We start from the raw sequence: 23,887 nt of genomic DNA on the forward strand, positions 1-23,887 counted from the left end.
TCGTGACGCTTGCTCATCCTAAGCTAGTTGACTTTCTTGGCGCATCTTGATCAAGCACGCAAACATGTCTTGGAAATATACCAGATTAAGCCGCCGAAACCGCGTTATTGCTTGAATTACTTTCTAATTTCCTTGATCGTCCCGATCCTGTTTATTCCAAGCTATCACGGCCGCCCAAGAAAAATGTGTTCTGCTGATGCCTAAGGACAACCGTGAGTCTGAGGAAGTGAGCTCCACAGCGTCTTTTACTGCCCTGTTTCGCAACTGCGGATGCTAACAGTGTGCTGTTCGTGCGGTTGGAGAATTTTGTTTAGGAACCCAGGGCGGCCGGCGGTGCTGCAGGAGGTTTGTGGGTGCTTATGGGTGTAGCTGACCATCTTGTCTCATACTTCACCGAAGTTCAGGCCCCAGTGTGCACACCTTCACGATTCGCTCCTCGGCGATCATGCACATGTTCGATGAGTTATACATAGCCGACCCTGGCGTCCGCTTTATATTCACAAGGCACGCTCGCGTGTATCACCCAGATCCGCATCTGCTGAATTCACTTATCCAACAGTGACGACGCATTGTAGCGCATCGGACAGACGGCTGGAATGTGGTCCCCCTGCATATATGTGAGTACCATTGGCTCGAGTTTTGCTCTTGCATAGCCTGCCTAGGGAGAGTAGAGGGTAGCAGGCGCTAGGCTGCTCCCCGCACTGCCTAATTATGCTACATGCGAGCAAGAGAGCAACTGAATTGCCGTCAGGCCGTAGACCCGGTCGAGTCCTTGTATGTGCTTCTCAGTCAGTCCGTGTAATCTTCCGAGCCACTGTGTCCCCAGATCTTCAAGTCATTGGTGGCGGTGGTCAGACGGACCTCATCCGACCGACCAGCTGAAGCGCCTTCAAATTCGAGCTGCCGTCCTTCTGAGTACTTGAACCGCACGACCCACTATCGCACAGTTAGGTTTGCCCGCATCCACCTCCCCCAGCCAATTGCTGTGCTACTTAGCCCTTTTCAGGTGTCGCCGCTGCTCAGAAGGCAGCTGCCATACTCTGGCAAGCCTATATACGACACTGCTACTATCCTGTGAAGGTCCGGACGCTCAGAAGTACCACCGCCAAAGCTTCCTCTGCCCAGACGTCAGTCACTGCACCAAAGCGCACCTCACCGGTAGTTTATCAAGCAACCCCTCCGCCTGATGTCGCGGACCAACCCCAGCACGGTCGTATTTGGATGGTATTGCGCGGCCTTGTCCAAGCCGGCACAGATCCGCTGCACAACTCAATCACACATCTCTCAGCATTACTCCACTGCATTGAAATGTATAGCGGCGGGCGGCGACTGGTGACTGGTGACGCGGTGAGAAAGCTTATACACAAATTCGCCCGTACTGCGCCCGACGCGCGGCGTGTCCAGGTCGCCGGCAATATCAATTATAATAGGCTTAGTTGCGCTTCGTCGGCATCCAAAGGGTCTCTGGCAGGCTGCTCTCAGGCTCGCGTATGCGGCTGATCCCCGAGGCTTCCTTCGGATGGTCAGCACAGGCACACGGGAATATCTGTGAAAATCTGTCGCGTTGCTTGAGGCTTGATATCTACTAGCAGACTACTAGTGGCGCCTGAGTTACTCGGGTACATTATATGACATACAAAATGTCTCCTAGTTCCCGGGCACGGACGCAATGCATCACTAATTGAAGTGATCTGGCCCGAAAGATGCGGGTGGTGGACCCCCGCATAATCTGAGCGAGCCTGAAAGCTTGAGAACGAGGGAGCAAAATCACGACGACGATCACACTAAGCGGGAGTGTCTGTGTCTGGGCGTTGGCCCGAATAGCGATCTACTGGCCTCCCAGCGCGGTCGCCACTGGAAGCAGTTTCCAAGGCGAGCGAGTGCGCAGATAGCGGCGTGATGCGAGGCAACGTGCAAAGTTGCAACTCTCCCCTCGACCGGTCCGCGGTGTCTGTGGCGCGACGCGTCAACTGGGCCGGTATCGAGAATACCCATCTAAAGGTCTCCGTTCCCTTGGTGTCTGTCGGCCGGCGGTGTTCCATGTGATATTTTCGGACGGGCGCTGCGAGCTTGCACTAGTACCGTCGCCACTTGCGATGTTGGATCGTCGTCCCATGCTCACCCGTTTCTCCAAGCGGCGGCGGCCTGCGTGGCGTGCGCATAGCGGTCCGGCCTGTGCATTTCTACATAGCGGTCCGGTCTGTGCATTTCGAGGGGTCTCACTGATCACAAAAAAAGGCCAATTCGGCCCTCGGGCGTCTGCTGCCGCGTTTTAATTTGGGGCACGCTGCCTTATCAGAGTTGATCAATCTAGACAGGGATTAGATATGGATACGCGCAACGATGCATCTCAAAGCAGAGGTGCTGTATCCGCTGCGACGCCCGCTGCTTGGCAAAGCGGCCGCCAGGAGTGGCATTTGCAACCGCCATGTTCTACATCAGGAGAACAGACCACTGCGAAGAAACCCACTGTCATTTGTCAGGCGCGGGATTCCGCGGGAGATGTAACAAAAGCAGACGTGCGTGGTGAACGGGCGAACCGGCGGAGCCAATTGCGGGCGCTGTGTTACGGAAGGAGCTAAAGGATGTGGTACGGAGGCGTACGAGGAGAGTCTACAGCCTGAGAAGACGTACGTATAGAGTTGTGGACTATACGGCAGTCTATTGGGCGCGAGATCTCTACGAGGCGCGCGCTCTAGACTGGGTCTGCATGTGGTGCTGGAGAAGGCAGTATGACCGCGTAATGGTGGTAATTCTTGACGCACGGAGAAGGGATGGCCCTGGAGGATGCAGAGGAGCAGGCGCGGTGCGATTAATTGGGGACATCATGAGACTCGCTCAGGTGAGGTGCCGGCTGGCGAGAGCGACGTACGGGCACGTAAAAGCGGCAGGGGGAATGCAGTGCGGATGGACAGCTGTGCGTAAGCGGAGCCGGAGCAAAAGGGAAGTGCATCGCACGCGGTGGCGGGGATGTTGGCGGCAGGCACAGATGGACGGTAGGACCAATGGGAACGGTCCAAGCGGGGGCAAAGCTGGACAAGGAGAGCGGTGGGGAGGAGAGGAAGGACGCGGGGCGCTTTGGGAGGTGATGGATCTGGGCCGGGTGGTTAAAAGGCTAAACGGTCCGCCGCTGAAACAGACGATTTTCGCCCCTAGCATCCGGCTCGAATATAGCAGCGCACAGCAGCCAGAACAGCACACGCGAGCTCAAGTGCGAGGCGGAGATTTTGCAAGGTGCGGATCATGCGCTGTGGCGAGCAACCGTGGCTCATCCGGGGTCTCGACGCAGCCAGCCACGCCCCTCTCTCCTTCCCATCCATCTCATATATTTCCTCTCCCTAATTACCGTCCCTCTGTCCCCCTCCCTTTCTCCCCCCTTTCAGTCATGCCCGGCGACATTCTCAAGAAGAGGAAAATCGTCGTTCTAGGTTCTCGCTCGGTCGGTGCGTGCCCCTGTGATCCGTCGAGGTCTCGCCCGCCCGCTCACCGCGTCGAAAAACACACACAGGGAAATCGTCACTCGTTATCCAGTACATTGAGAACCACTTTGTCGAGTCCTACTACCCTACCATCGAGAGCACGTTCTCTAAGAACATCACCTACAAGGGTGTCGAGTACGACTGTGAGATCCTCGACACCGCTGGCCAGGTCAGCCTTCCCCCTTTTCCTCCCTCGCCGTCCGGCGCGCTCAGACGAGGCACGCAGGACGAGTACACCATCCTCAACTCCAAGCACGCCGTCGGCATCCATGGCTTCGTCCTTGTCTACTCCGTCGCGTCTCGCAAGTCCTTCGACATGGTCGACATCGTCTACGAGAAGGTCGCCAACTTCTGCGGCATGAACTCGATTCCGTGCGTCATTGTCGGCGCAAAGACTGACCTGCAGCAAAGGTGCGTGCCGCTCCGCTCCGCCGCCTCCGCGCCGCGCAGTGCTCGGATTAATTGCCCACACGTCCGTTTTTCCTCACAGCAAATCCAGGCAGGTGGCTCCAACCGAGGGCGAAGAGCTCGCCAAACGCCATCACGCCGCGTGGGTCGAGACGAGCGCGAAGAGCAATGTGAACGTTGGTGCGTTCCCCTCCCACCCGCGCGTTGCCGCCGGCGAACTAACACACCCGCTCGCTTCTCGCTTCCTGTAATGATCGGCACGTTCGCCGCACAGCCAAGGTGTTCGAGCTCTGTCTGGCGGAGATTGAGAAGACCACGTCAAATAGCAACAACAACGAACCCCCAGCCAGCAAGTGCATCATCATGTGATGTAGCGTAGACTTTTCTATTCCTCTCCGGCACTGTTGCGTCCCACTCATAGAACATTCGCCACGCACCCTTCCCCTCGACTGCCCTAACCATACATTGCATCGATCTCTGCCTGTCCTGCTGCATAACTGTTGTCGTTTTGTCAAACCCCTATGCGACATGCTGCGCTGTCTTCCTTGGGTATTCTTGTATATTGGACTGTTGGATTCTTACCTCTATACAGCCGTCTCCCCTATCTCCTTATTACTACCTAGTATGTAAAGTCTCTGTGATGTGCTACGCGTTGTTACAGCCCCTTGTGGGGTTCATGCATTGTACACCTTTCCCTGGAGGTTCCTAATGGCATGTTGCTAATTCCAGTCCCTCAATTCGCCCCTCCCGCTGATCGGGTGTTATGACGAAGTCGGCAGAGTTCAGCCCCATCATATTTGAATCGCATGCAGCGCTGCCGATGGCACAGACGCTCTTACTAGTACAGATGCGTTCTCAACTGAATTCCGAGTCCACACCCCGCTCGTGTCTTGACGCTCATGCCGTTCCGTCCCCTAGGAAGCGCGCCTTGACCTTTCGCCCTTTCAGTCCCACAGCGCGCACCACCTGCGGGTCGCCCGGCACCAGGTCGATGGCCTGGTCGCTCCATTTAGCCGTGTCCCCCTCGACGTCGAGCACAATGCCCTTAATCGGCTTCCTTGTGGAGAGCTCCACGGACTCGCCGTCCGATCCAACCGTGATGCTCAGCCCGAGGTCCTTAATCTCGGGGAAACTGATGTACTTGAACGGCTCGGGCCTAGAGGGGATAGAGCGCAAAATGAGAAACGGGCGATAGAATTTCGAGAAGCGCGGGCAGGGGGATTCTATCTGGTATCGATGTGTGTGGATGCGGAGAGCATGACCCACCAGTTGGAGTAGCGGCCGAGCACGGCGCCGTTGCTGTCTAGGAGACGTGCGGAGACGATGATCGTCCGCGGCACCTCGCTCGCCTTGGTGCGCGTCGGCTGCCCGGGCAGCGCGCCCTTGAAGAGCTCGGTGCTCGCGTTGGCCGCGAGCACGGCGCTCTGCGTGAACGTCTCTGTCCACTCCGAGTGCAGGTCGAACGCGGTGACCTCGAGCGTGGCCTTCTTCTCCGTGAGCGTGCTGTTCGTGCCCCAGATCTCGAGAACGGTCTCGATGGTGAAGAAGGCGGCCGTCAGGTCGTCCGCGAATGTCTTCTTCTCCTTGCGCGTCATGCCGACCGTGTAGGGACGCAGCTCGCGCTTAATGGTGAAGTACGCCGGCTTCGGACGCAGGAAGTAGTCGACAATGGCCCACGATGTCGTCGGCCAGCAGTCATTGATCTGTACAGCGGAGTGAATGAGGGTCCTTGGGATGGTCGTATGACTTGGCATACCTGCCAGACCAGAGCACCGGCGGTGTACTCTCGCCCCTTGCCTGCCCAGTTTCGTCGCCACAGGCGGTAGGCAGAAGCAAGGGTCTCCGCCTGCATGATCTGGGTATAGTACACATAGCTGCGGAACGAGGTACATGAATACCCGATGGATCGTTTTCGATACATTATAACGCGCTTACCTCTCGATCTCAAAGGAATGTTTGAAATTCTCCACGAGGTAGAGCTGCGATTCACACACATTGAGTCCTCAGTCTCGGTGAGTCTAGAGATGAAGAGGCCTACCTCCAAACGACGTTCGAAGCCATCGGCCTTGTTATGATTCACTACGGACCTATAGACAGAATAAGAATATTCTGAAGGGAGAAGTGGAAGGAGCGGCCGTACCGCGACTGAGGGTACCGCTGAGACCTGTCTCCGCCGAGCCAGTAGTCAACGGTACGAATATCGGGGTACGCTTCCCTGTGTACAGGGTAAATTGCGAGTCATGGGATGACAACTTGATCGCATACATTCCAAATTCAGATACGAATCGGCCAGAAAGGATGTCCCAGTTGTGCCATGGCTCTTGCGAACCATGCCAGACGTTCCCTAGCCACCGATGTTCAATCCCTACGCTACTTCCGCATAAGCATAAATAAAACTCACATTGATGCAGGTCACCATAATTCCTGTCGGTCGTCGGTTTTCCATACCCACTGTAAGGCGAGCTGCGGTGGTAGTGAATGTCACTGAGCTTGTTGGTGACCGACGGCAGGAGGCGCTCATAGATGTAACGCGCTGGGAAAGTGGTCTTGCGGAAGTCTGATTGCTCGTCGGAATAGTCGAGGTCGAGCTTGCATGACTCGGCGAGCTGATAGTCTAGGGCACCATGAGGCCTTCAGAATACGGACATGCGTCTCATGACTGACCTTCGTTGTTTCCAGCTTTGTGAAGGAAGTCAGCGCGTCAGCGCGCGGCACTCTTCGGGTTCAATGGAGTTTGCTGGACGTACCGAGAATGACCACTGATGGATGATGTCTCAGGCGCTTGACGTTCTGTTCTGCTTCTAGCTCGACCGACTTGGTAAAGGAGTCATAGGCAGGGTACTGTATAGCATCAATCAGTTTAACGCCGCGGAACAGCTGACATTCCATGCGCACTTGACCGCAGCCAAACATGAAGTCCTGCCAAACCAGAATACCGAGCTCTACGTATGTTCCGCATCAGCGCGGAGTAACATGCCAAAGATGGATGCCAATCACCATCACAAATGTCATAGAAGTCATCGGCCTCGTAGATGCCGCCTCCCCAGACACGGACCATGTTTTGGTTACCATCCACAAGAAGCTGGAGCCATGCTCTGTACCTATCACGGGTCATCCTGGAAGACGTCCGTGTGAGCATCGGCTACGTCGACTCGCGGGAGAATATAATACACATACGTCGTGAGGAAGGAGTCCGCAGGAATCCAGTTGGAACCTTCCAGATATCATGACATCACATGTACGGACGCGACGAGAATGGGGGCTAACCTCCGCAAAAGATCCTGATGTTATTGATCTCGAAGAGGAAGGTTCGGCCCTCCTGGTCGATGAGCTTGTCTTGCACTACTCGGGCCCGGCGGAAGGCAATCTTCTGAGTCTTGGAGTCGAGAGCGCCATGCTGTATGACACAGACGGACCGTGAGACTCAGTGTCCGGTGTACACCAGAGCGAGCAAAGGCACCTCATCCTTGACCTCGATCTCAACAGTATACAGCGGCTGTTTACCATACCCCACAGGATACCATAGTTCGTAAGTACCCGCGGAGAATTTGAAGCGAGCCTTCGCCTCTGATTGCTGGATTTGTATGCTGCTTTGGCCGGTTACCAAGGAGCCATCGGGGCCCCTCACGTTGACTGAGGCAATGCTGTGGTCATCGCGCGACAACGTAAAGCTCACGTCCAGACTGGCCGACAGATCTTCGGACACCCTGGCACGGATATCAACGTCCGATATGCGGGCTTGGTACGTCTCCAAGCTAATAGGTTTCCAGGGCCCGGCGGTCATCAATACCGGTCCTATTAGCATTGTGTCAAAACGATTAACGCGCGGAAGGGAAGGCTGTAGTTGACGAACCCCAATCCCATCCATAGCTATGTATAGCAAGTATATGAGTGTCAAGCTGAGAAATGTGTAGGCTAGACTCACTTGTATTGGGCCTTGCGGACATGAAGACGGCTAGAGTCGCCATTCCAGAGATTCAGTTTCCCGTGTACTTTTTCTGCCTCTCTTCCCTAAAGGTGACATGTCGGATCACAAGTGAGTTGGTGCGCCTCAGCTGCTCGAATGTGCGGCATATACCTTTCGGAACGCGCTCGCAAACGTGATAAGCAACTCATTGCTGCCTTGCCTGAGTAATGGTTTGACAGGAACTCGGTGGGAAATGAACTGATTCTCCGTCCTGAGAACACTGGTGAGGATGTCGTTACATTCAAAACTACCGATACTGACTCCAATATTTTGTGTCCGTTCTAGAAGCATAATCATGCTCAGTATATAGGATGCCTGAGCAACGCTTCACTCACGAGAGTGACGGTGGCGAACGTGTCGAGACCATCGAAGACAATATCGACGTTGGGCGCAGACACTTCCGCTTGGCTGGCAGCAAACTGCGTCCTGAACGCCCACGGGACCTCGCCGACCCCTGAAGCAAGTAAAGTTGATGATGGAAGTCTGCCTGTAGTACGCAAAACTTACACTGCACGTCCCATTCATGCAATCCGAGAAACTAAGGTTGAGATCACCTCATGTGAGTGTTCTGCGATCAGGTTAGCATAATATGGCTCTCACCGGATCAGGGATCTTCTCCTGCTTTAGCAGCTCGACGTGGACGGTGGTCGGGAATGATTGCACAGGGAGCCATTCGCCATCCTTGACAGCCTCCCCTCCGCCAATCTGGGTGAAGCTCCAGCCATCGTGCAAAGTCCTAGTGATAGTCATGGTGAATGGGTGTGAGCGACGAACGAGCTACGTTGCACGACGGACCGCATACCTATAACTCGCACAATCATCTGTGCCTCACTATTAGGCAGCGGAGGTCAGCTGAAGGAGGACCTAGCAGTGTGCCGAGATAACACCGACCGACGCCGAGTCTATCATCGCGCCTTCTCGCACCTGAGTCCCTATATAGTAATCACGTTCTGTCCACCGGATGCTGGCAATGCACCCATGTTGCGAATTTTATCCGTTCTAATTCCGCTTAGACGGATTTTGGAGCACAGAAAATGCATCGCAGTCATCGGAGCACAGGAAATACATTGCAGTCGTTTTGACATTAATGACATGAATTGATGACATCAGGATATGTAGCGGAATCCCTTCAGGCGTCCTTCTTCTTCTTCCTCTCTCTCAAACTTGCGGTTCATATGTTCGAGGTGTCTTTTGAAGATGTAGCATATGACAATACAGAAGCCATTGGTGGCAATACAGATCGCATATGAGTAGCGGTAGGTGGGGCCCCAATTTGACGGCCAGACATAACTGACAACAAAGAATGGGGTCAGGAACATCACGCTAGGGGGACTCATCGGCACTCACGATCCGGCTATATTTCCGAGCTGCGAGAACGCATTGATGAAAGCGAGAGCAACGGCTCTCTTCGCAGGTGGTCGCGGGATCGAGTTGCTGATCCACGCGAGGAACGTGATGAAAGCAGCATATGACTGAGCCATCAGGAACCTGAAGAACTGCAAGTCAGAACGGGCACAACCACGGCGAAAAGATGCCTGACAGGGATACGTATCGTGCGGCGGTGTTCATAGTGGAGACCGCAATGATGAACCCAACGATGCCGAACATCAAGGAGATGGCAATATGCCAGAATCTCTCGCGAGTACTATCAGAGTGCCTATAGTGATGGGACACTGTAAACCCTGAACGTTTGAGCTATATCACATTCACGTACCTTGTAACTGCAAACGCAACCAAGGTCGCGAACGCCCAAGGCGGGGCGCAGAGTAGCAGTGTGACTGTAGTGGAGAATCCCATGGTGGCGCTCAAGGTCGGGAAGAAAGCATTGAATGACAGTGAAATGACCATGCTGGTCAGTGCCAGCGCAAGGCACCAGATCTTCCAGTCGCTGAGCGCCAGCGTAAGGCCTTCCAGTTGGCTGTGGCCTTCTTTTGGTGCTTCGTCTCCTACACCAACATCCTCTTCCATACGCTTCTCTGCGAGTCGGACCTCCAGCGGGCTTAGCCAAGTATGAGACGTTTCGGGAAAGTCCGGCAGGACGAGGATTGCACACGCAGCAGCAAAGATGGTAAGCGAGCCCTCGATGTAGAACAGCCACCTGAGACACCAAAGATGTTCATATGCATGAGCATAGTAGACGCGCCACGAAAGATTCTGCGCACCGCCAAGCTGCGTGACCAAGCCTGCCCTCCATGCCGTTCAGAATTCCTGATGCAATGAGCGAGCCGAACGCATTGCTAATCAAACTGCCACATGAAAGCACCGCGGTGCGGACACCAAGCTCTGACCGCGTGTACCATTTCGAGAGGAGGAACAATGCTCCTGGGAAGAATGCTGCCTCGACAAAGCCGAGGAAGAAACGAGTCAACAGAGCACCGACGAAGCTGGGTTACGTAGGGTATGATCAGCTGCTTCTTTGACGGCCTCAGACGCATTACTAACTTGGTCGTCACACCTGTACATGTATAGTCTTAGTGGTATTTTCACTGAGGCGTCCGTAAGCCTTACCCGTCAAACACGAGATGGCCCCCCATATGATCATGCAGCAAGGAAGGTATATTGATGGCTTTCCTATGTGATTGAGTAGCATATTTCTGAGTATTGCTTAGTTCGTGCACCCAAGCTGGGATTTGGCATCACTCACGAGGGCACCTGCATGAGTATGTACCCGACATACAGGATACTTAGCAGCGTGTCGAATTGCTGCCCTTCGAGATGGAGATCGACTTCGAATCCACGCAACCTCGCTGCACTATTGACCAGGTAGGTAAACATGATCGAGACGTATCACTTGCAACTCACGAGGCATTGTTCCGGTCGATCTAATCAAATCAACCTGTTAGTACATCTTACCTTCGGTGCAAACAGTATTAACGTACGTAGTTGAGAATGTAGATGATAATCAATATCGACATCCGCAAGTCTAATTTCCGAAGGAGCTTCTTCTCCATTTTCTTCCGCGCTTCGGTCCCGCCAAACTCCTCATCGCCGACAGGTCTATCATCGTGGTGGTGTTCAATGATCTCAAGGTCGTCGACCTTCGGACCAGGCGAGGTCATGGCTGGAGTCGGGACGAAGGGGGAGGTGGTGGTCCGATAGAAAGAGAACCCGGCGAAGCGAGCAGAACCCTCGGGGCAAGGGCGGCGCTATCTATGCTCGCTGGACGGCGGATCCGGCCAGAATTGACACCGGGTTTATCACATCGACACAAGCAGACATCTGCGTGTTCTGTATTGCCTGGTACCCCGCGTTGCGACGCACTGCCAAGACAGGCGTAAATTTCCAAGATCGACCACTACCCCGTGGAGCCCCGCAGAGCGACAGCCATCGCACATACTCTGTTTGCGGAAGGACGTGGTTGTGCGACATGACAGAATCAAAATGGGGTCGACAAGGTGGCCGCCCGTGAAAGAGCTAGCGGAAGAACGCACGAGCTCGGTTCGAGGAGCGGTGGTCGCTTGCGATAACCGATATTTCCCCGTGGGCGTTGAGCGATCGTCCCCGGACGATCGGTCCGCTTCTTTCAGCGATCGGGGAATGGCCGCGGTGCATGCTGGTGCCTGAGTCGCTCAGCATCTCCGAGTCACTCTCCAGACTTTCTCCAGCAAGCCTTGACTGCGAGAAACAACATGGCTGCGTCTGTAGTCCTCTTACCACCTACCACACCACGAACCTACCACCGTATTGTCTCGCCTACACTACGGATCCCGACTGATCCGTTGCAGCCAATTCCTGTCGGTCTCCTGGCATGTCAACGTGCGCAGGTAGTCTGTGAAATTAGTATTGCTGTAGCTGACGTGATATTCAGGAGATCCGCTTCTGCGCGAACTGGCCACAACCGTTGTGAGCTGCACAGTATCTCAGCAATCAGCGGTACCTTCGAATGGTAGGAAGAGCAAGAAGGACAAGGCGCAGCCTCCGCCATCCGAGCCTTTGCTTGAAGTAATCTTGCACGATACAATCATCTTCCCGGAAGGTGGAGGGCAACCGTCGGACATTGGAATACTCACCAGCGAGGACGGAGAGCTTTGGAATGTCATAGAGGTCAAGAGGCATGGCGGTCATGCTGTGCACTATGTTCGTGCGAGAGACGCAAATGCAGAATCGGCGCTACGAGTCTTCACACCAGGATCGAGAGTTGGTGTCGCATTGGGTGAGGACGGCGTCAAGCGGCGGCTGGACCATGTACGTCAAGCCACCTGCTTCCTTGTAAAATGTGATCCTGACCTAGCCCTAGACGAGCATGCACACATCGCAGCACTTGCTATCTGCCGTTATCGAGACCCGGCTAAACTTACCCACTCTATCTTGGTCTCTGACGGCTTACCCGGCCCCGTCCTATGTTGAGATTCCTCGGAGCATGACTACCGAGGAGATTGCCACGATACAAGAGGAAGCCAATAGGCTTGTCTTCGAAGGTCGAGCCGTGCACGTCGAAGTAGAGGAGCTGGATCGCGAGAAAATCTCGGAAGTGCCCAAACTTGAAAGTGGTCGCAACGTTGGCAAGGGACTCCCGTCTGACTATACAGGCGGAGTAAAACGGACAGTCATTATTGATGGCATCGACCGCAGCCCGTGTGTATCCCTCTCAGACTCACGACCTCAGCGTATAGGATCAGTATTGACACATATTTAGATGCTGCGGAACGCACATGCCTACGACGCATAATTTGCAACTCTTCCTGCTGCCGCATACAGATGCATTGTCGCGATCGAACACCAGTTCGGCGCGTTTGTATTTCCTATCTGGTCCACGGCTGATCACCTACCTCACGTCTACGCACACTCTGCTGGCCGGCACCGCTACAACGCTCAGCTGCGGAGCGCCTCAGGTGCCGGAACGCGTCGAACAGGTGGTGGAGGAGCGGAAGAAGGCCACAAAGCGCGTTGAAGACCTCGAAGCCGAGCTCGCCGCGGTTGTTGCGAAGGATCTATTGAACGTCGTCGCCAATGACTTGGAGAGTCCGGAGGGGGCATTTGCGCATCGACATCGCGTGGATGACTCCACGAATGCACTCGGATTTTTGAACGCCATCTCCATGAGCTACGCGAGCCAGGCGCCGTCCGACCTGGAACCATACTTAATTGTGCTGTCGTCCTCACCTTCTTCTCAGAACGCTTCATCCACCAGCGTGGTGTTGATCTTCGGAGCGGATGAGGAGAAGGTGAGAGAGGTCGGAGAGGGGCTGAATAGTAAGCTGAGTGTCAAGGGTGGAGGCAAAGGGACGCGGTGGAGCGGCAAGTTCACCGGTATCTGGCTGGAAGGGAGAGAAGGAGTAGTTGTTAACGAAGTACTCAAGACTGCTAGAGGCATGTAAACACATAGATGCTGGTTATTGTTATACAATCTGTGATGCATTAGTGTACAGAAAGAACAAGGGTACAGCCAATGTACAAACCGATGAAAAAGGTATACAATATGTTCTGTGCGATCCAAAATAAGACCTATTCCTACTTCGGATCGTCTGCAATGCTACCCTCGTCGGCGGAGTGATAATCGCTTGCTTCATATACTCCGGCATCTGGACCGCGCTTAGTTTTAGTGAATCAGGTGGAGACATTGTAACTTACCGTACGCATCACCTAACGCTTCGTCCCCGCTGACAAAGAGGTCGCCTTCGGACAAACTCTCAGAGCCGTCCCCATCGCTCAAGCCCCAGTTCTCCATGCCGTCGTCTTCGTCGCCACCCTCCCAGACGACTTCGTGGGTCACGTCGTTGTCACCTTCAACGTTGACGTCGACTTCGACATCCCCGTCGGTCTCGACATGTACGTCGAGGTAGACCTCTAGCTCCTCGGACTGGTCTAAATCCATCTCGTCAACATCAAACTCAAAGTCGTCGCCGTCGAAGTCATCAGTGTCCAAAAAGCCGTCATCCTCTTCTTCGTCATCTTCGCCAGGTACATATTCCCCGTCGGAAGATTCGTAATCCGATTCTGTGAGAGGGCGAATGTTGGCGAACTGGTGGCGGCATGCCGGGCAGGTACCGTGCTGTGGGAGCATTCAGCGAGACATACGTAAGAAGCAGGGAGGGTCATACCCGACCCCTTATCCACTCAATGAGACTAGATAAGCAGTTAAAGCGCCAGTTCTCGAAGACGGAAAGGTGAGACGCACTCGACACGACAGAAGACATGACCGCAACCCTCCAACTTTGTGACGCCTCTGAGTTCTATGGGATGAACCAAGAGGCCAACCAGTGCACCATCACTCTGTGTTTCTCCTTCATGGATGCTCTTGAATGAATTCAAACAAATGGGGCACGACTCGTCGAGAGGAATGTCTTTCTCCTCCAGCGTCGGAAGGGAGGAGATGGCGAGACACATGCGTTCATAGCCATTAAGCAAAATGTCGTCGGCGCAGTAGTCCATGGCGAAGATAAGATGTTCTCAGGAAGAGCCGCGAGATTGACGAGCTGGCCGGCAGCGGGGCTGGCGAGCGGGTTGGACTTGCGAGCGCTCACGGGCGCGGGGCAAACTGCGAGGCGCGAGTCCCATCACACGCGTAAACGGCGTTCGCGTCGGTCACGTGCGCGTTCCTTGATAGCACCGCGCGCCCGAAAAGGCAAGGCTCGTGCTTGGCCTAGGATCTTCGTCCGGGACGCTTTCTCCACCGCTCCTTCCGTTATTTTAGGCCGCGTGACCATCCAACGGCCTCTTGTGAATAGCAGATGGTTCAGGAAGCATGCAGCATAAGAATAAAGACCACCCGGAGATGCGGGACACCTCGCGTCTTCTGCGTCGCCCCCAAGATCCTGACATTTGTGCACGCCAAGTTACCCTCTCGAGATGGCGACCAAATCACGCTCTTCGTCTCCCATAGAAAAAGCTGATGACGTTGAGGCCATAAACATAGTCTCTGATGATCCCGACGCAGAGTTTGGCGGCACTGAGGCACGCAAGAAACTGGAACGTAGGCTGTTGTGGAAACTCGACGCGCGCATGTTCATCCTGGTTATTATATACATCTTGAACTATGTAAGCAATACATGACAAACGTGCGGGATAGTATTTTGTTGATTCCCGCTCTCCTAGATAGACCGGAATAATGCAGCGTACGTTTATTCGAGCCATGATGGTATACGCCACCATTCAATAGCGTACGCAGGGCTGCACGGCTTCGAGGTTTCGAGAGCGATTTGCATCTCGAAGGGCAGCAATTTGCCACGTTACTATCGATTCTATACGTAGGCTATATCATCATGCAGATACCTTCGTAAGTCTGTCGAAGTGTTCATGACGGTGTTCCATGCAACTCTGTCCCTACAGAAATATGATTCTCAACCACATGGGAAAGCCATCCCTCCAGCTGCCACTGTGCATGATTATATGGGGCGTCCTATCAATTTTGACCGGTCAGCTGCTATGTCAATTATTCCCTAATGAATGTTTTTGATGATCTTCGGGCAGGTATCACCAAGAAGTAAGACGGACGATATCAGGCCGTGTACGCCTCAATTGACGCATTCATATCTTACAGCTTCGTCGGTGCGCTATTAACGCGCTTCTTCCTTGGGTTCATGGAAGCCGCATTCTTCCCCGGCTCTCTTTTCCTCATTAGTAAGTGGTACAAGCGAAGTGAAACTGGTGCTCGAACGGCGCTCCTTTACGGCGGAAACATCATCAGCAATGCTTTTGGTGCACTTATTGCATCCGGTATCCTCGACCGCATGCAAGGCAAGCTCGGGCAATCTGCATGGCGGTGGCTGTTCTTTATTGAAGGATCTCTGACGGTTTTCTGTGCCATCTGCGCCATTTTCCTACTGCCTGACTTCCCCACGACGACGCGTGGACGCTGGCTTAGCGACATCGAACGTCGTCTCGCTATGCGACGAATGGAAGAGGACGTGGGAGTAGGCGACGAAAAGGAGACCGAAGCTGGAAGAAAGGGATCAGGACTATGGATGGCTATGACGGACTGGAAGGTCTGGTGGATGGCGTTCGCCATGCTAAGCCAGGTCGTTGCGTTAAGCTTCAATGCATTCTTCCCCACCCTGACCGCGACTCTGGGCTTCGACACAACTGTGTCGCTGTTGCTTTGTGCGCCACCTTTCGTCACAGCAGCAATCCTCGGCTACGTCAATTCCAGGTGAGTGTGGGCATCACGTCTATATTGAGCGAGGATTTTATCGTTCACGCTTAGACACTCCGACAAGACTGGCGAACGGTTCTGGCATATGACAGTGCCCTATCTTACGGGCATTGTTGGATTCATCATAGCGATGTCTACCATGAACACCGCTGCTCGATATGTGTCCCTGTAGGTGGCGGCTAAAGTTATCTGGGATAAAGAGCCCCTACTGATATATGCGAGCAGGTTTCTGATGGCGCAACAATATGTAGGTTTTATCGTCCTCTACACTTGGACCAGCAACACCTTCCCTCGCCCGCCATCCAAGCGTGCTGTCGCAGTGGCCTTCGTTAACGCGTGGTCCCAAATCGGCAACGTCGCTGGCTCGTCAGTGCATCAGATTGTTTCGTCTGTGCACAGTCGTACTCATGTGCTGGCTTAGGTATACCTGGTCAAGCTCATGGGGCCCTACGTACCGCTATTCATACGCAATCTGCATCGCAACGACTGGCTTGGCAATCATAATGCTATACATACTCAAGCTGCACTTGCTATCGCTGAACCGGAAGTTCGAGAAGGAGGAAGAGGCGAGAGGCGCTACAGAGAAGGGCTTCCGTTACCTTGTCTAATACCCATATGTTTCCACCCATGAAGTGCTACATAGTCCATCATGCATCACGTTCGACGTGGTTACTAATAGTGTACTATGACAACAGCGCGTAGCGTATCAAATAGGCTCTATACTCGGATCCGAAGATTCATTCTTGTTCTACACTGTCATAACTTACGGCTCACACATGCGTGCAGCATCACGCTGGGATGTCGAATCTAGCAGCTGACGACGTCACCAGACATTCTCGTCAACATATCCTTCTGTTGCAGTCGATGACATGACATGATCCACCCGTATCGGACGACATGCGCACGTACAGAGGCTGTGGCCTCCGTGCGCGTGCCATCACCTGCAGACTTGCCGAAACTCAGACTTCTGCCTTGGACGACCCCATTTGGAATACTCGCAAATGAGCAAACGTCTTAATCCGAGTGGGCAGCCTAAATCGTCTCGTACAATGCCCAGTCGTTATTCAGGGAAGACCAGCTCAGGATTGATCATGGCACGTTTGGCAGTAATGTCGACGGAGAAGGGGTCGAACACGGACACCCTGCGAAAATCAGATTGCCAATCATGCGGTTCCGACGCATTATGCAAGAATGCTACTCGGAACGTTGAGAACATACCCTCGCACGTTTGCTATGTTCAGTCGCACGTGTGGAATCGATAACAAGAAGAGTCAGAAGTCAGAACTGCTTTCGAAGCACGTTACACGAAATACCCATAGCTAGATAGCCAGCACGGACAGAACGGGGAGAAAGATGACCTGACGGATCTCGTCGTGCGGTCAGACTGAGAAAGACGGCAGGAACACGAGCGGGGTTGACCGGCGGAGTCAGCAGAGTCGGTTGTGAATAAAAGACAAAGCGGTTGCCTGCGGATGTAAAGTGGCGGACGATGGCAGAGTCGTTCGAGCGACCACGCGCACCGATCTCCACGCGTTTCTGGTCCGCACCTCGACAACTCCGCGAACCATCCTCATCTCGTCCCACATCTCCTGTACTTCATTTCCTACCTGCCCGTCTTCCCTCTCTTCACCGTCTGCTCTCCGCAGCGTCTTCAGGCGTCGGTGCGACGCAGATGAATTCGCTGACATATCTCACCCGGCAATTCGATGTGCTAGCCTCCCCGCGCGCCCCACCGTCTACACCGGTCTCGGAGACGTCGCCCTCGCTCGGTACTGAACACCAGGATGTTGTTCATAAACGCGTACGCTCGTGGTCGACAAAGTCACTTCGTGTCTCATTCCCCGAGAGGTCTGCGTCCGGGACGTGGATTCTCAAGAGGTCGTTGTCATCTGCGGATGTCAACCCGGCGGCTGCAGTGGACATCCTTCACTATCCTATTCAGCAACAGTCCTCTTCCTCTGCTGCCTCCTCACAGTCAAAGCCGTCTTCCAGACGTCCATCTCTCTCGTCTACGGAGAAGGCCATCAAGCCGAAACGGTCTTCTGGTGCCGTCCTCAGAAGTATCTTCTTTGTACGAATCATCCTGCAATTCTGGAATGCTGTGTGCACGGCGTGGAGGACATTGGCGCGACGGGGAGTCGAGGTGGCAGTAGAGGAGGGCACGGACGAGGACGAGAAGGACTCTGAAGACGAGAGTAAGGACGAGAAATCTGTAATATTAGACCTTCCACAGACACCATACCAGCCCGCAATCCCACCACCGTTCTCCGCACCACTACCGTCATTGCCACCACCGCCACTTGTTGATATCCTTCCTCCAGATCCCTCGACACCCGTCGTCCGTCCCGCGCCCGCAAGGGATTCGCCACCCGGAACAGATCCGGACAACCCATCCCTTCCCCCTCCCTCTGTCGCCTCGGCCGCAGTGTCCACATTAGCAAGAGAAACATCCGTCGCGTCTCGTTCGTCAACTCCTAGCACTGGAACACGCAAAACCGGATTCCACCTTCCGAAGACACTAGTGCTCGATCTCGACGAGACCCTCATACATTCGACGTCCAGGCCGATGATGCACGCACAGTCAAGTGGTCCGGGCCTCCTAGGTCTCGGTATCTTTGGCAGAGGTAACAAAGGCGCAGGGCATGTCGTCGAGGTTGTGTTAGGTGGTCGAAGTACGCTGTATCATGTATACAAGCGGCCCTTCGTGGACTACTTTCTCAGGAAGGTGGGTTGTGTGTCTTGAAGACATTCTACATCGCAATGACGCGTACGACGCAAGGTATCTGGGTGGTATACACTCGTTATTTTCACGGCGTCTATGCAAGAATACGCCGATCCTGTCATTGACTGGTTGGATGCTGGACGAGGTATCCTGCAACGGCGTCTCTTCAGAGAGGTATGTGTTCATGTTTCACGTATAGTTGGGTCTACTAATCTCTTCGTCGTGACAGTCATGTACACAGTTGCCGAATGGATCATATACAAAGGATCTCTCAATAGTTGAAGACGACCTCGCACGTGTTTGCTTAATTGATAATTCGCCAGTATGCTATAACATAAACGAAGGTAATTCCCCGCCTCATCATTTGACGTCGAATGTTCACACCCACTTCTCGCAGCGAATGGGATTCCGATAGAGGGTTGGACGCATGATCCGCATGATGAGGCGTTGCTCGACCTCTTGCCTGTTCTCGACTCCCTGCGTTTCACTAGCGATGTCCGACACGTGCTTGGCATCCGCGGATTTTCATGACATGGTACTTGCAACTGTTTTCTTATTGCATGGGCGTGAGTGTTTAGTAGAATAATTCCATCTTGCACGGACTTCATAACGGAACTATCAAATAACAATATTCCTGGTGTCATATTGTATGCATGCTAATCTCTTTAATGGTTCACTCTTGATGTACATGTATTGCACGTATGTACGTTTCTCTCGCTTGCCTACCTGCGGAAGTGGGGGATCCTCTAATTGGCAGGCTGATTGTCCATGGCTCAGAGAAATATGCAACGACTATACAGCAGTGGAGGATCAGGACAGCACTAAGAAGACAGGACAATCCTAGAACATAATGTAACAGTAGATAACCAGTCGGGAATGCGGTGGAGAGGTACAAGTGAGAGTATTAACATGGGTATGTTACATTGTCAAGGCCGCCTGCAGCTCTTTGAGCTGAGCTTCTTCATCATCATCTTCTGCTGCAGGTTGCCATCCTATAGCATTCGTTGAGTTCCATCAAAGCAAGGCAATGCATATACACTCACTGTCCTCGACCTTGCTTGGACCCGCGGGCTGGTGCAATGGTACATGATCGGCTCCCATAAGCCGCTCATTCAGCTCGTCTTGCTCAATCTCAGCCAACTCCGCCTTCAGTTCATCCTGGGGCTAGAAGCATTAGCAAAAGCACAAGGCAGAGCTATCATGCCTACCTCGTCGATCTCAACTCCAGCGTAGTTATTGGCCGATATCGCCTCCGAGACTTCATTCGCCAGCTGCGTCTGCTCTTGAATCTCAGCCATAGTCTCGTCGACCTTGGCGATTGAACTGCATGAGATGTCAGTAGGATGCATGATATGCTCAGAATGACAGCGTACAAGTTGTTGTGGATGTCTTTCAGCGCACCACCCGCCTGCTTCATCGCGGCCATCGTCTCCGCATTGAAGGTCGCTGCCTCCAGCGTGTTGACTTGCATCTCTAGTTGAAACCGAGTGCCTTGCAGTCGCTCAAGCTCTTGCTCCGTCGCCTTCTTCCGCCGCAGCGCAGCGGTCGCGGCTGCCCGTACGTGATGGCGTGAAGGTCCATATCACAGCATGAACCACCGAGTTCGACGACACGCTACGCACCTGCCTTGTTCGCCACAGCATTCGTCTTCGCCTTCTTGAGCTCCTCGTCAATCTTCTTCTGCAGATACTCCTCCTTCTTGTCTATCATCTGCAGCTGCTGCCGCAGAGTCACAATGGCGTTTCGCGATGTTTGCTTAGCGTCACGGCGACCGCCAAAGTAACTCATAAACGACGCCATCATCTTTGCGAATGTCACAGCACAAAGAGTATGTAAGACAAGAGTGCAGAAGGGCGATGAGAGAGAAGCAGTACTTAGGATGAGTGCTGGTCTGTGGAAAGCAATGAACACTAGTACCGTGCTGCGTGACGCCCTAGGGTCACTCGATCCGCCCGATAAGGCAACCTCCTATTGGTCGCAGTCTGCGGCAGAATCGCAAGCAAGGTCGTACGCAAATGTAGTCCACATGAAGCACGTATGTATTACACCAAGGGAAGATGCTAGGATAAGTGGGAGCATTCAGGAGGCTGTGAGATGACCAGCACCAACAAATCTTTATCATTGTTCAACCAGCACTCATCGCCCTCTCTTTTCTTCCCCCTCACCTTCATAGCTGTCATCACTGAATATTACTCAGCACGCAGTGAGTGACTCATTCAAAGCATAACACTCACTCTTCGTCGTCGCTGCGTTCATCCTCTGCGCCTTTCCCGCTGACTACCCGGTATGCCACTCGGCAAATCCTCCAGAACCACATCATTTGGATGACCTAGCACGTGCGATACAGATGTGAGCATTTGTCAAAGGCAATTCGTAGAGCAATACATTACCTGAAGCGCAATAATCATGGCCAGCAAGGACCAGTAAAGTTTGGCGGACATGGGCTGCCCTCGTACAGGGTCCCACAGATGAGGAATGAGATATTGCGCGTCCCATGTCGACTTTATGACGAGGATGAAAAGTACATGACGCGTAATCGCCCAAGAGACCATGAATAAGACAAAGGCGATGTCACAAGCGGTCGTCAGCGAGAGGTAACGGAGCATTTTGGCGAGCTACCAATGCGCAGTCAGTGCCAGATCGTTATGTGCAGGGAGGCAACATACAGGCAACCAGATGTCGCACCAGTCCATGATGAGCATTACAAGACATCCGACGCGCGTGTAGAAGCAGGAGTAGCTCCCGACCATAAGGGCGATGGTAATGACATGGTGTGTCATCATCTGCCAATGGTCCTTGCGACGAGCCTCCGCATTGATGATGAGAATTTGGTGGCAATATAACGCCGTCTCTAGGAGATAGTAGAACTTGACAGGCCCGGCAAGAGGAATGTGAGGGTAATTTAACCAGGCATCAATCGGATCTAGCACTCGAGTGGGCAACTGGCTGTGAACATACTACAAGCCGGTCAGCGGGTCGATCAGCGTAATACAAGGGGAAGAGGACACACCAATCCGAAGCACCAGACAAATGTATAGGAGATCACGGACCAGCCTTGTTCGGCGAAGCGCAACACACTCCTGTGTATCCGCTTGGCTTCTTTTCGAGAAAGTGCAATGCCTTGGGCATATATTATATGCTCGTTCCCATTTGCGTGTTTGTTCGTGGCGGAAAGAACGGCATGCCCGTTACCGTACTCCACACCAGTAGCCTTCGCCTCTCCATTTTCCTTTGTCTCTCCATTCGCGGAGTCACTCGTTGCTGTATGACCATTGGTAACACCGTTCGTTTTTCCGTTCGTTATCGTGGTCTTTGCGTTTCTTTGCAGCCGGATGTCGCGTGTCAGTTTCCATCGCGCGAAGGGCTCCAGGAGATACAGGCGAGCAACGTCGCGCAGGACCGCCATGACAGCGATGCAGGAGATGATGATGCAGGCATCGAGCGGACCAGTGTTGTAGTAAGACGAGTTGGGGAATGAATCTGGTACGGCCGGAGGAGCAGTTGGGTAGGAGAATGTAAAGAAGGGAACGAGGAAGGGAGGAAGCCGTGCTATAGCTTGCTGCGCGTTCATGTCGACTGGTATATGCGTTATACACGTCAGATTTTCATGGGCAGTACAGAGACGCGTTCGTTAGTTTTGGGATCGTGGCACGCTGTCTATGATCGGGCGGGGACCTGGACGCGTGTAACCCCTTTCAGCGACGACTCCAGGGCATTCGGACGACGGATTGGGGCACTCACCGACGCGAGTGTGCCTCTTGTTGACCTATTGCAACAAGGCGGTCCTGGGAACACAGCAGAGGTCGTGCAGAACTTGCCGCCCTTCTTTTGAAACCTGTCTTCAGCGCTAGCACCAATTGATTCGGGGAACGTGCACTGCGCGACCATACGAACGTGACCTGTGACGGCCAGCTCGCCGGGAGCCATCACCGCATTCCCGGCAAGGAGGGCTTGGCTGGCCGGCAAGGCCCCCGAAAATGCAGCCTGTGACGCCGTGGGAAAATGAATATGTGGTCACTGTCCGGATCGGGAGGGTTCAGCGTTATACTCCCAAACTCTCCTTTGCTTGCTGCTCACCGGTCGTTTGCCATGTCGTCCACCCAGCCAAATGCGACGCTCTACGTGCACAATCTCAACGACAAGGTGAACAAGGAGGAGCTGCGCATCCAGCTCTACGCGCTCTTCACGACCTATGGCCGCGTCGTCGACATCGTCGCGATGAAGGGCCCCAAAATGCGCGGGCAGGCATTCCTCGTCTTTGCGGACCTGGCGGGCGCAACAGCGGCCATGCGGGCCTGCGAAGGTATCGTCTTCTATGATAAGCCGATGGTGCGCGATTCATCTGAGAGCCCTTGCGTTTGGAAGTCGTTGATATGAATAAGTGCGTCGCCGGCGTGCTACATCCACACAGCGTATCGAGTATGCGAAGACCAAGTCATATGCGACGCTGCAGCGCGAAGACCCGAACTTCGTCCCACCATCTCCCGCGAGCACACGGCCGGTGAACGGATCAGAGAAAAGACCGAGGGACGAGAAGATCGAGGTCGACGGGCGGCAAGCTAAAAGGGAGAGACCCGACGACGATGACGACGATGAGGAGATGGAAATTGAGGACGACGACGAGGGGACAAAGCAGGGCTCGGCCAGCACGAATGGTGCGTGTATTCCTTGACGTCATGGATGTCAAGTTCATGCTCTAGTGCACAGCGCCAGGTGCTATGCCGCAAACGGTACAGTATCAGTCTGCGAGACTGCTATGTACAAACCTACCACAGGAGGTCTCAGATGACGTGCTCTCGGTTCTCTTTCAACAGTGCGTGATACATCTGTTGTGGCGGTGGCGTCCACGATTTGTGATACGGGATCCTCCATGCAGATATCAGGGATTCCAGTCTACGCACGTTGCGCCATCACCAACACCAAACGCAGCTGGGCAGAAAGTAAAAATGGCACAAGTCCTGTTCGACTCACCCGAGTTAGCGTCCGTCGCAAAAGAGGCCCTGGATGGGTTCACGCTGAAGAAGGGTTGGGTTATGACTGTTGCGTATATCTGATCATCTTGTGTTTGTACTATTACTCAAATTTGCATCGTCTTCTACACTGCTATATGAGGACGACACTGTCCGAGTAGCTCAAGGTCTTGCATGTGACTGTCGCATGTGAATTTGTCTTCCAAATTCCGCTTGAGCTGACTTCGTGCAGAGCGTTCAGCGCTCGGC

General features: G+C 53.7%; 10 protein-coding genes across 10 annotated transcripts; 5 read left to right on the plus strand and 5 right to left on the minus strand.

Annotated features, from left to right (window-relative positions):
* Positions 1 to 3,385: 3,385 nt before the first annotated feature.
* On the plus strand, positions 3,386 to 4,256 carry POSPLADRAFT_1148312 (hypothetical protein; the record flags this gene model as incomplete). Its single annotated transcript, XM_024486161.1, has 5 exons — positions 3,386 to 3,443; positions 3,509 to 3,648; positions 3,706 to 3,890; positions 3,970 to 4,067; positions 4,162 to 4,256. The coding sequence occupies 5 exons, from the start codon at positions 3,386 to 3,388 to the stop codon at positions 4,254 to 4,256; spliced, it is 576 nt and encodes a 191-aa protein (XP_024336911.1).
* A 389-nt stretch (positions 4,257 to 4,645) lies between these two features.
* Positions 4,646 to 8,604, minus strand: POSPLADRAFT_1074929 (glycoside hydrolase family 2 protein; the record flags this gene model as incomplete). Its single annotated transcript, XM_024482764.1, has 22 exons — positions 4,646 to 5,043; positions 5,154 to 5,590; positions 5,644 to 5,761; positions 5,823 to 5,866; positions 5,926 to 5,974; positions 6,028 to 6,102; positions 6,153 to 6,231; positions 6,289 to 6,501; positions 6,552 to 6,566; positions 6,635 to 6,728; positions 6,783 to 6,829; positions 6,885 to 7,003; positions 7,065 to 7,101; positions 7,155 to 7,284; positions 7,348 to 7,682; positions 7,741 to 7,757; positions 7,813 to 7,898; positions 7,966 to 8,065; positions 8,116 to 8,135; positions 8,190 to 8,308; positions 8,362 to 8,392; positions 8,455 to 8,604. The coding sequence occupies 22 exons, from the start codon at positions 8,602 to 8,604 to the stop codon at positions 4,785 to 4,787; spliced, it is 2,574 nt and encodes an 857-aa protein (XP_024336912.1). The 3' UTR covers positions 4,646 to 4,784.
* Positions 8,605 to 8,903: 299 nt separating this feature from the next.
* On the minus strand, positions 8,904 to 10,926 carry POSPLADRAFT_1171079 (hypothetical protein). The gene is made up of 10 exons (XM_024488117.1): positions 10,734 to 10,926; positions 10,657 to 10,676; positions 10,499 to 10,606; positions 10,363 to 10,448; positions 10,301 to 10,309; positions 10,017 to 10,242; positions 9,569 to 9,952; positions 9,395 to 9,511; positions 9,202 to 9,342; positions 8,904 to 9,144 (listed from the first exon to the last, which is right to left on the minus strand). Exons 1-10 carry the CDS (start codon positions 10,911 to 10,913, stop codon positions 8,961 to 8,963), a joined length of 1,455 nt encoding a protein of 484 aa, XP_024336913.1. The 5' UTR covers positions 10,914 to 10,926; the 3' UTR covers positions 8,904 to 8,960.
* A 557-nt stretch (positions 10,927 to 11,483) lies between these two features.
* POSPLADRAFT_1034806 (hypothetical protein) lies at positions 11,484 to 13,172 on the plus strand (the record flags this gene model as incomplete). Its single annotated transcript, XM_024477049.1, has 4 exons — positions 11,484 to 11,610; positions 11,663 to 12,039; positions 12,092 to 12,429; positions 12,491 to 13,172. 4 exons carry the CDS (start codon positions 11,484 to 11,486, stop codon positions 13,170 to 13,172), a joined length of 1,524 nt encoding a protein of 507 aa, XP_024336914.1.
* Positions 13,173 to 13,437: 265 nt separating this feature from the next.
* Positions 13,438 to 14,226, minus strand: POSPLADRAFT_1034807 (hypothetical protein; the record flags this gene model as incomplete). The annotated part of the gene is made up of 4 exons (XM_024477050.1): positions 13,438 to 13,454; positions 13,483 to 13,846; positions 13,896 to 13,920; positions 13,973 to 14,226. 4 exons carry the CDS (start codon positions 14,224 to 14,226, stop codon positions 13,438 to 13,440), a joined length of 660 nt encoding a protein of 219 aa, XP_024336915.1.
* Positions 14,227 to 14,643: 417 nt separating this feature from the next.
* On the plus strand, positions 14,644 to 16,554 carry POSPLADRAFT_1148839 (hypothetical protein; the record flags this gene model as incomplete). Its single annotated transcript, XM_024486230.1, has 9 exons — positions 14,644 to 14,832; positions 14,890 to 14,909; positions 14,963 to 15,070; positions 15,124 to 15,209; positions 15,265 to 15,277; positions 15,335 to 15,943; positions 15,998 to 16,114; positions 16,172 to 16,312; positions 16,368 to 16,554. The coding sequence occupies 9 exons, from the start codon at positions 14,644 to 14,646 to the stop codon at positions 16,552 to 16,554; spliced, it is 1,470 nt and encodes a 489-aa protein (XP_024336916.1).
* A 1,064-nt stretch (positions 16,555 to 17,618) lies between these two features.
* Positions 17,619 to 18,976, plus strand: POSPLADRAFT_1148216 (hypothetical protein; the record flags this gene model as incomplete). Its single annotated transcript, XM_024486150.1, has 5 exons — positions 17,619 to 17,827; positions 17,939 to 18,158; positions 18,462 to 18,671; positions 18,726 to 18,842; positions 18,947 to 18,976. 5 exons carry the CDS (start codon positions 17,619 to 17,621, stop codon positions 18,974 to 18,976), a joined length of 786 nt encoding a protein of 261 aa, XP_024336917.1.
* Positions 18,977 to 19,433: 457 nt separating this feature from the next.
* POSPLADRAFT_1040459 (hypothetical protein) lies at positions 19,434 to 20,562 on the minus strand. The gene is made up of 5 exons (XM_024477749.1): positions 20,291 to 20,562; positions 20,042 to 20,219; positions 19,877 to 19,991; positions 19,712 to 19,826; positions 19,434 to 19,660 (listed from the first exon to the last, which is right to left on the minus strand). Exons 1-5 carry the CDS (start codon positions 20,469 to 20,471, stop codon positions 19,587 to 19,589), a joined length of 663 nt encoding a protein of 220 aa, XP_024336918.1. The 5' UTR covers positions 20,472 to 20,562; the 3' UTR covers positions 19,434 to 19,586.
* Positions 20,563 to 20,898: 336 nt separating this feature from the next.
* On the minus strand, positions 20,899 to 22,239 carry POSPLADRAFT_1148040 (hypothetical protein; the record flags this gene model as incomplete). The annotated part of the gene is made up of 4 exons (XM_024486131.1): positions 20,899 to 20,997; positions 21,059 to 21,283; positions 21,335 to 21,625; positions 21,679 to 22,239. The coding sequence occupies 4 exons, from the start codon at positions 22,237 to 22,239 to the stop codon at positions 20,899 to 20,901; spliced, it is 1,176 nt and encodes a 391-aa protein (XP_024336919.1).
* A 518-nt stretch (positions 22,240 to 22,757) lies between these two features.
* On the plus strand, positions 22,758 to 23,722 carry POSPLADRAFT_1147840 (hypothetical protein; the record flags this gene model as incomplete). The annotated part of the gene is made up of 4 exons (XM_024486104.1): positions 22,758 to 22,997; positions 23,080 to 23,323; positions 23,376 to 23,481; positions 23,545 to 23,722. 4 exons carry the CDS (start codon positions 22,758 to 22,760, stop codon positions 23,720 to 23,722), a joined length of 768 nt encoding a protein of 255 aa, XP_024336920.1.
* Positions 23,723 to 23,887: the final 165 nt, after the last annotated feature.

The sequence above is a fragment of the Postia placenta genome, assembly GCF_002117355.1.
Source record: "Postia placenta MAD-698-R-SB12 unplaced genomic scaffold POSPLAscaffold_10, whole genome shotgun sequence".
NCBI lineage: Eukaryota > Fungi > Basidiomycota > Agaricomycetes > Polyporales > Adustoporiaceae > Rhodonia > Rhodonia placenta.

What these genes read in the sequence shown, in the direction of transcription:
- POSPLADRAFT_1171079 (XM_024488117.1), bottom strand. Translation starts at nt 10,913, where the DNA reads ATGACCTCGCCTGGTCCGAAGGTCGACGACCTTGAGATCATTGAACAC. An exon ending in ATACTCATGCAGGTGCCCTC is followed by an intron (nt 10,449 to 10,498) that starts GTGAGTGATGCC and finishes AGCAATACTCAG; the next exon opens with AAATATGCTACTCAATCACA. An exon ending in CTTGGTCACGCAGCTTGGCG is followed by an intron (nt 9,953 to 10,016) that starts GTGCGCAGAATC and finishes TTGGTGTCTCAG; the next exon opens with GTGGCTGTTCTACATCGAGG.
- POSPLADRAFT_1040459 (XM_024477749.1), bottom strand. Translation starts at nt 20,471, where the DNA reads ATGATGGCGTCGTTTATGAGTTACTTTGGCGGTCGCCGTGACGCTAAG. An exon ending in CTGGAGTTGAGATCGACGAG is followed by an intron (nt 19,827 to 19,876) that starts GTAGGCATGATA and finishes TTCTAGCCCCAG; the next exon opens with GATGAACTGAAGGCGGAGTT. An exon ending in TCCAAGCAAGGTCGAGGACA is followed by an intron (nt 19,661 to 19,711) that starts GTGAGTGTATAT and finishes CGAATGCTATAG; the next exon opens with GATGGCAACCTGCAGCAGAA.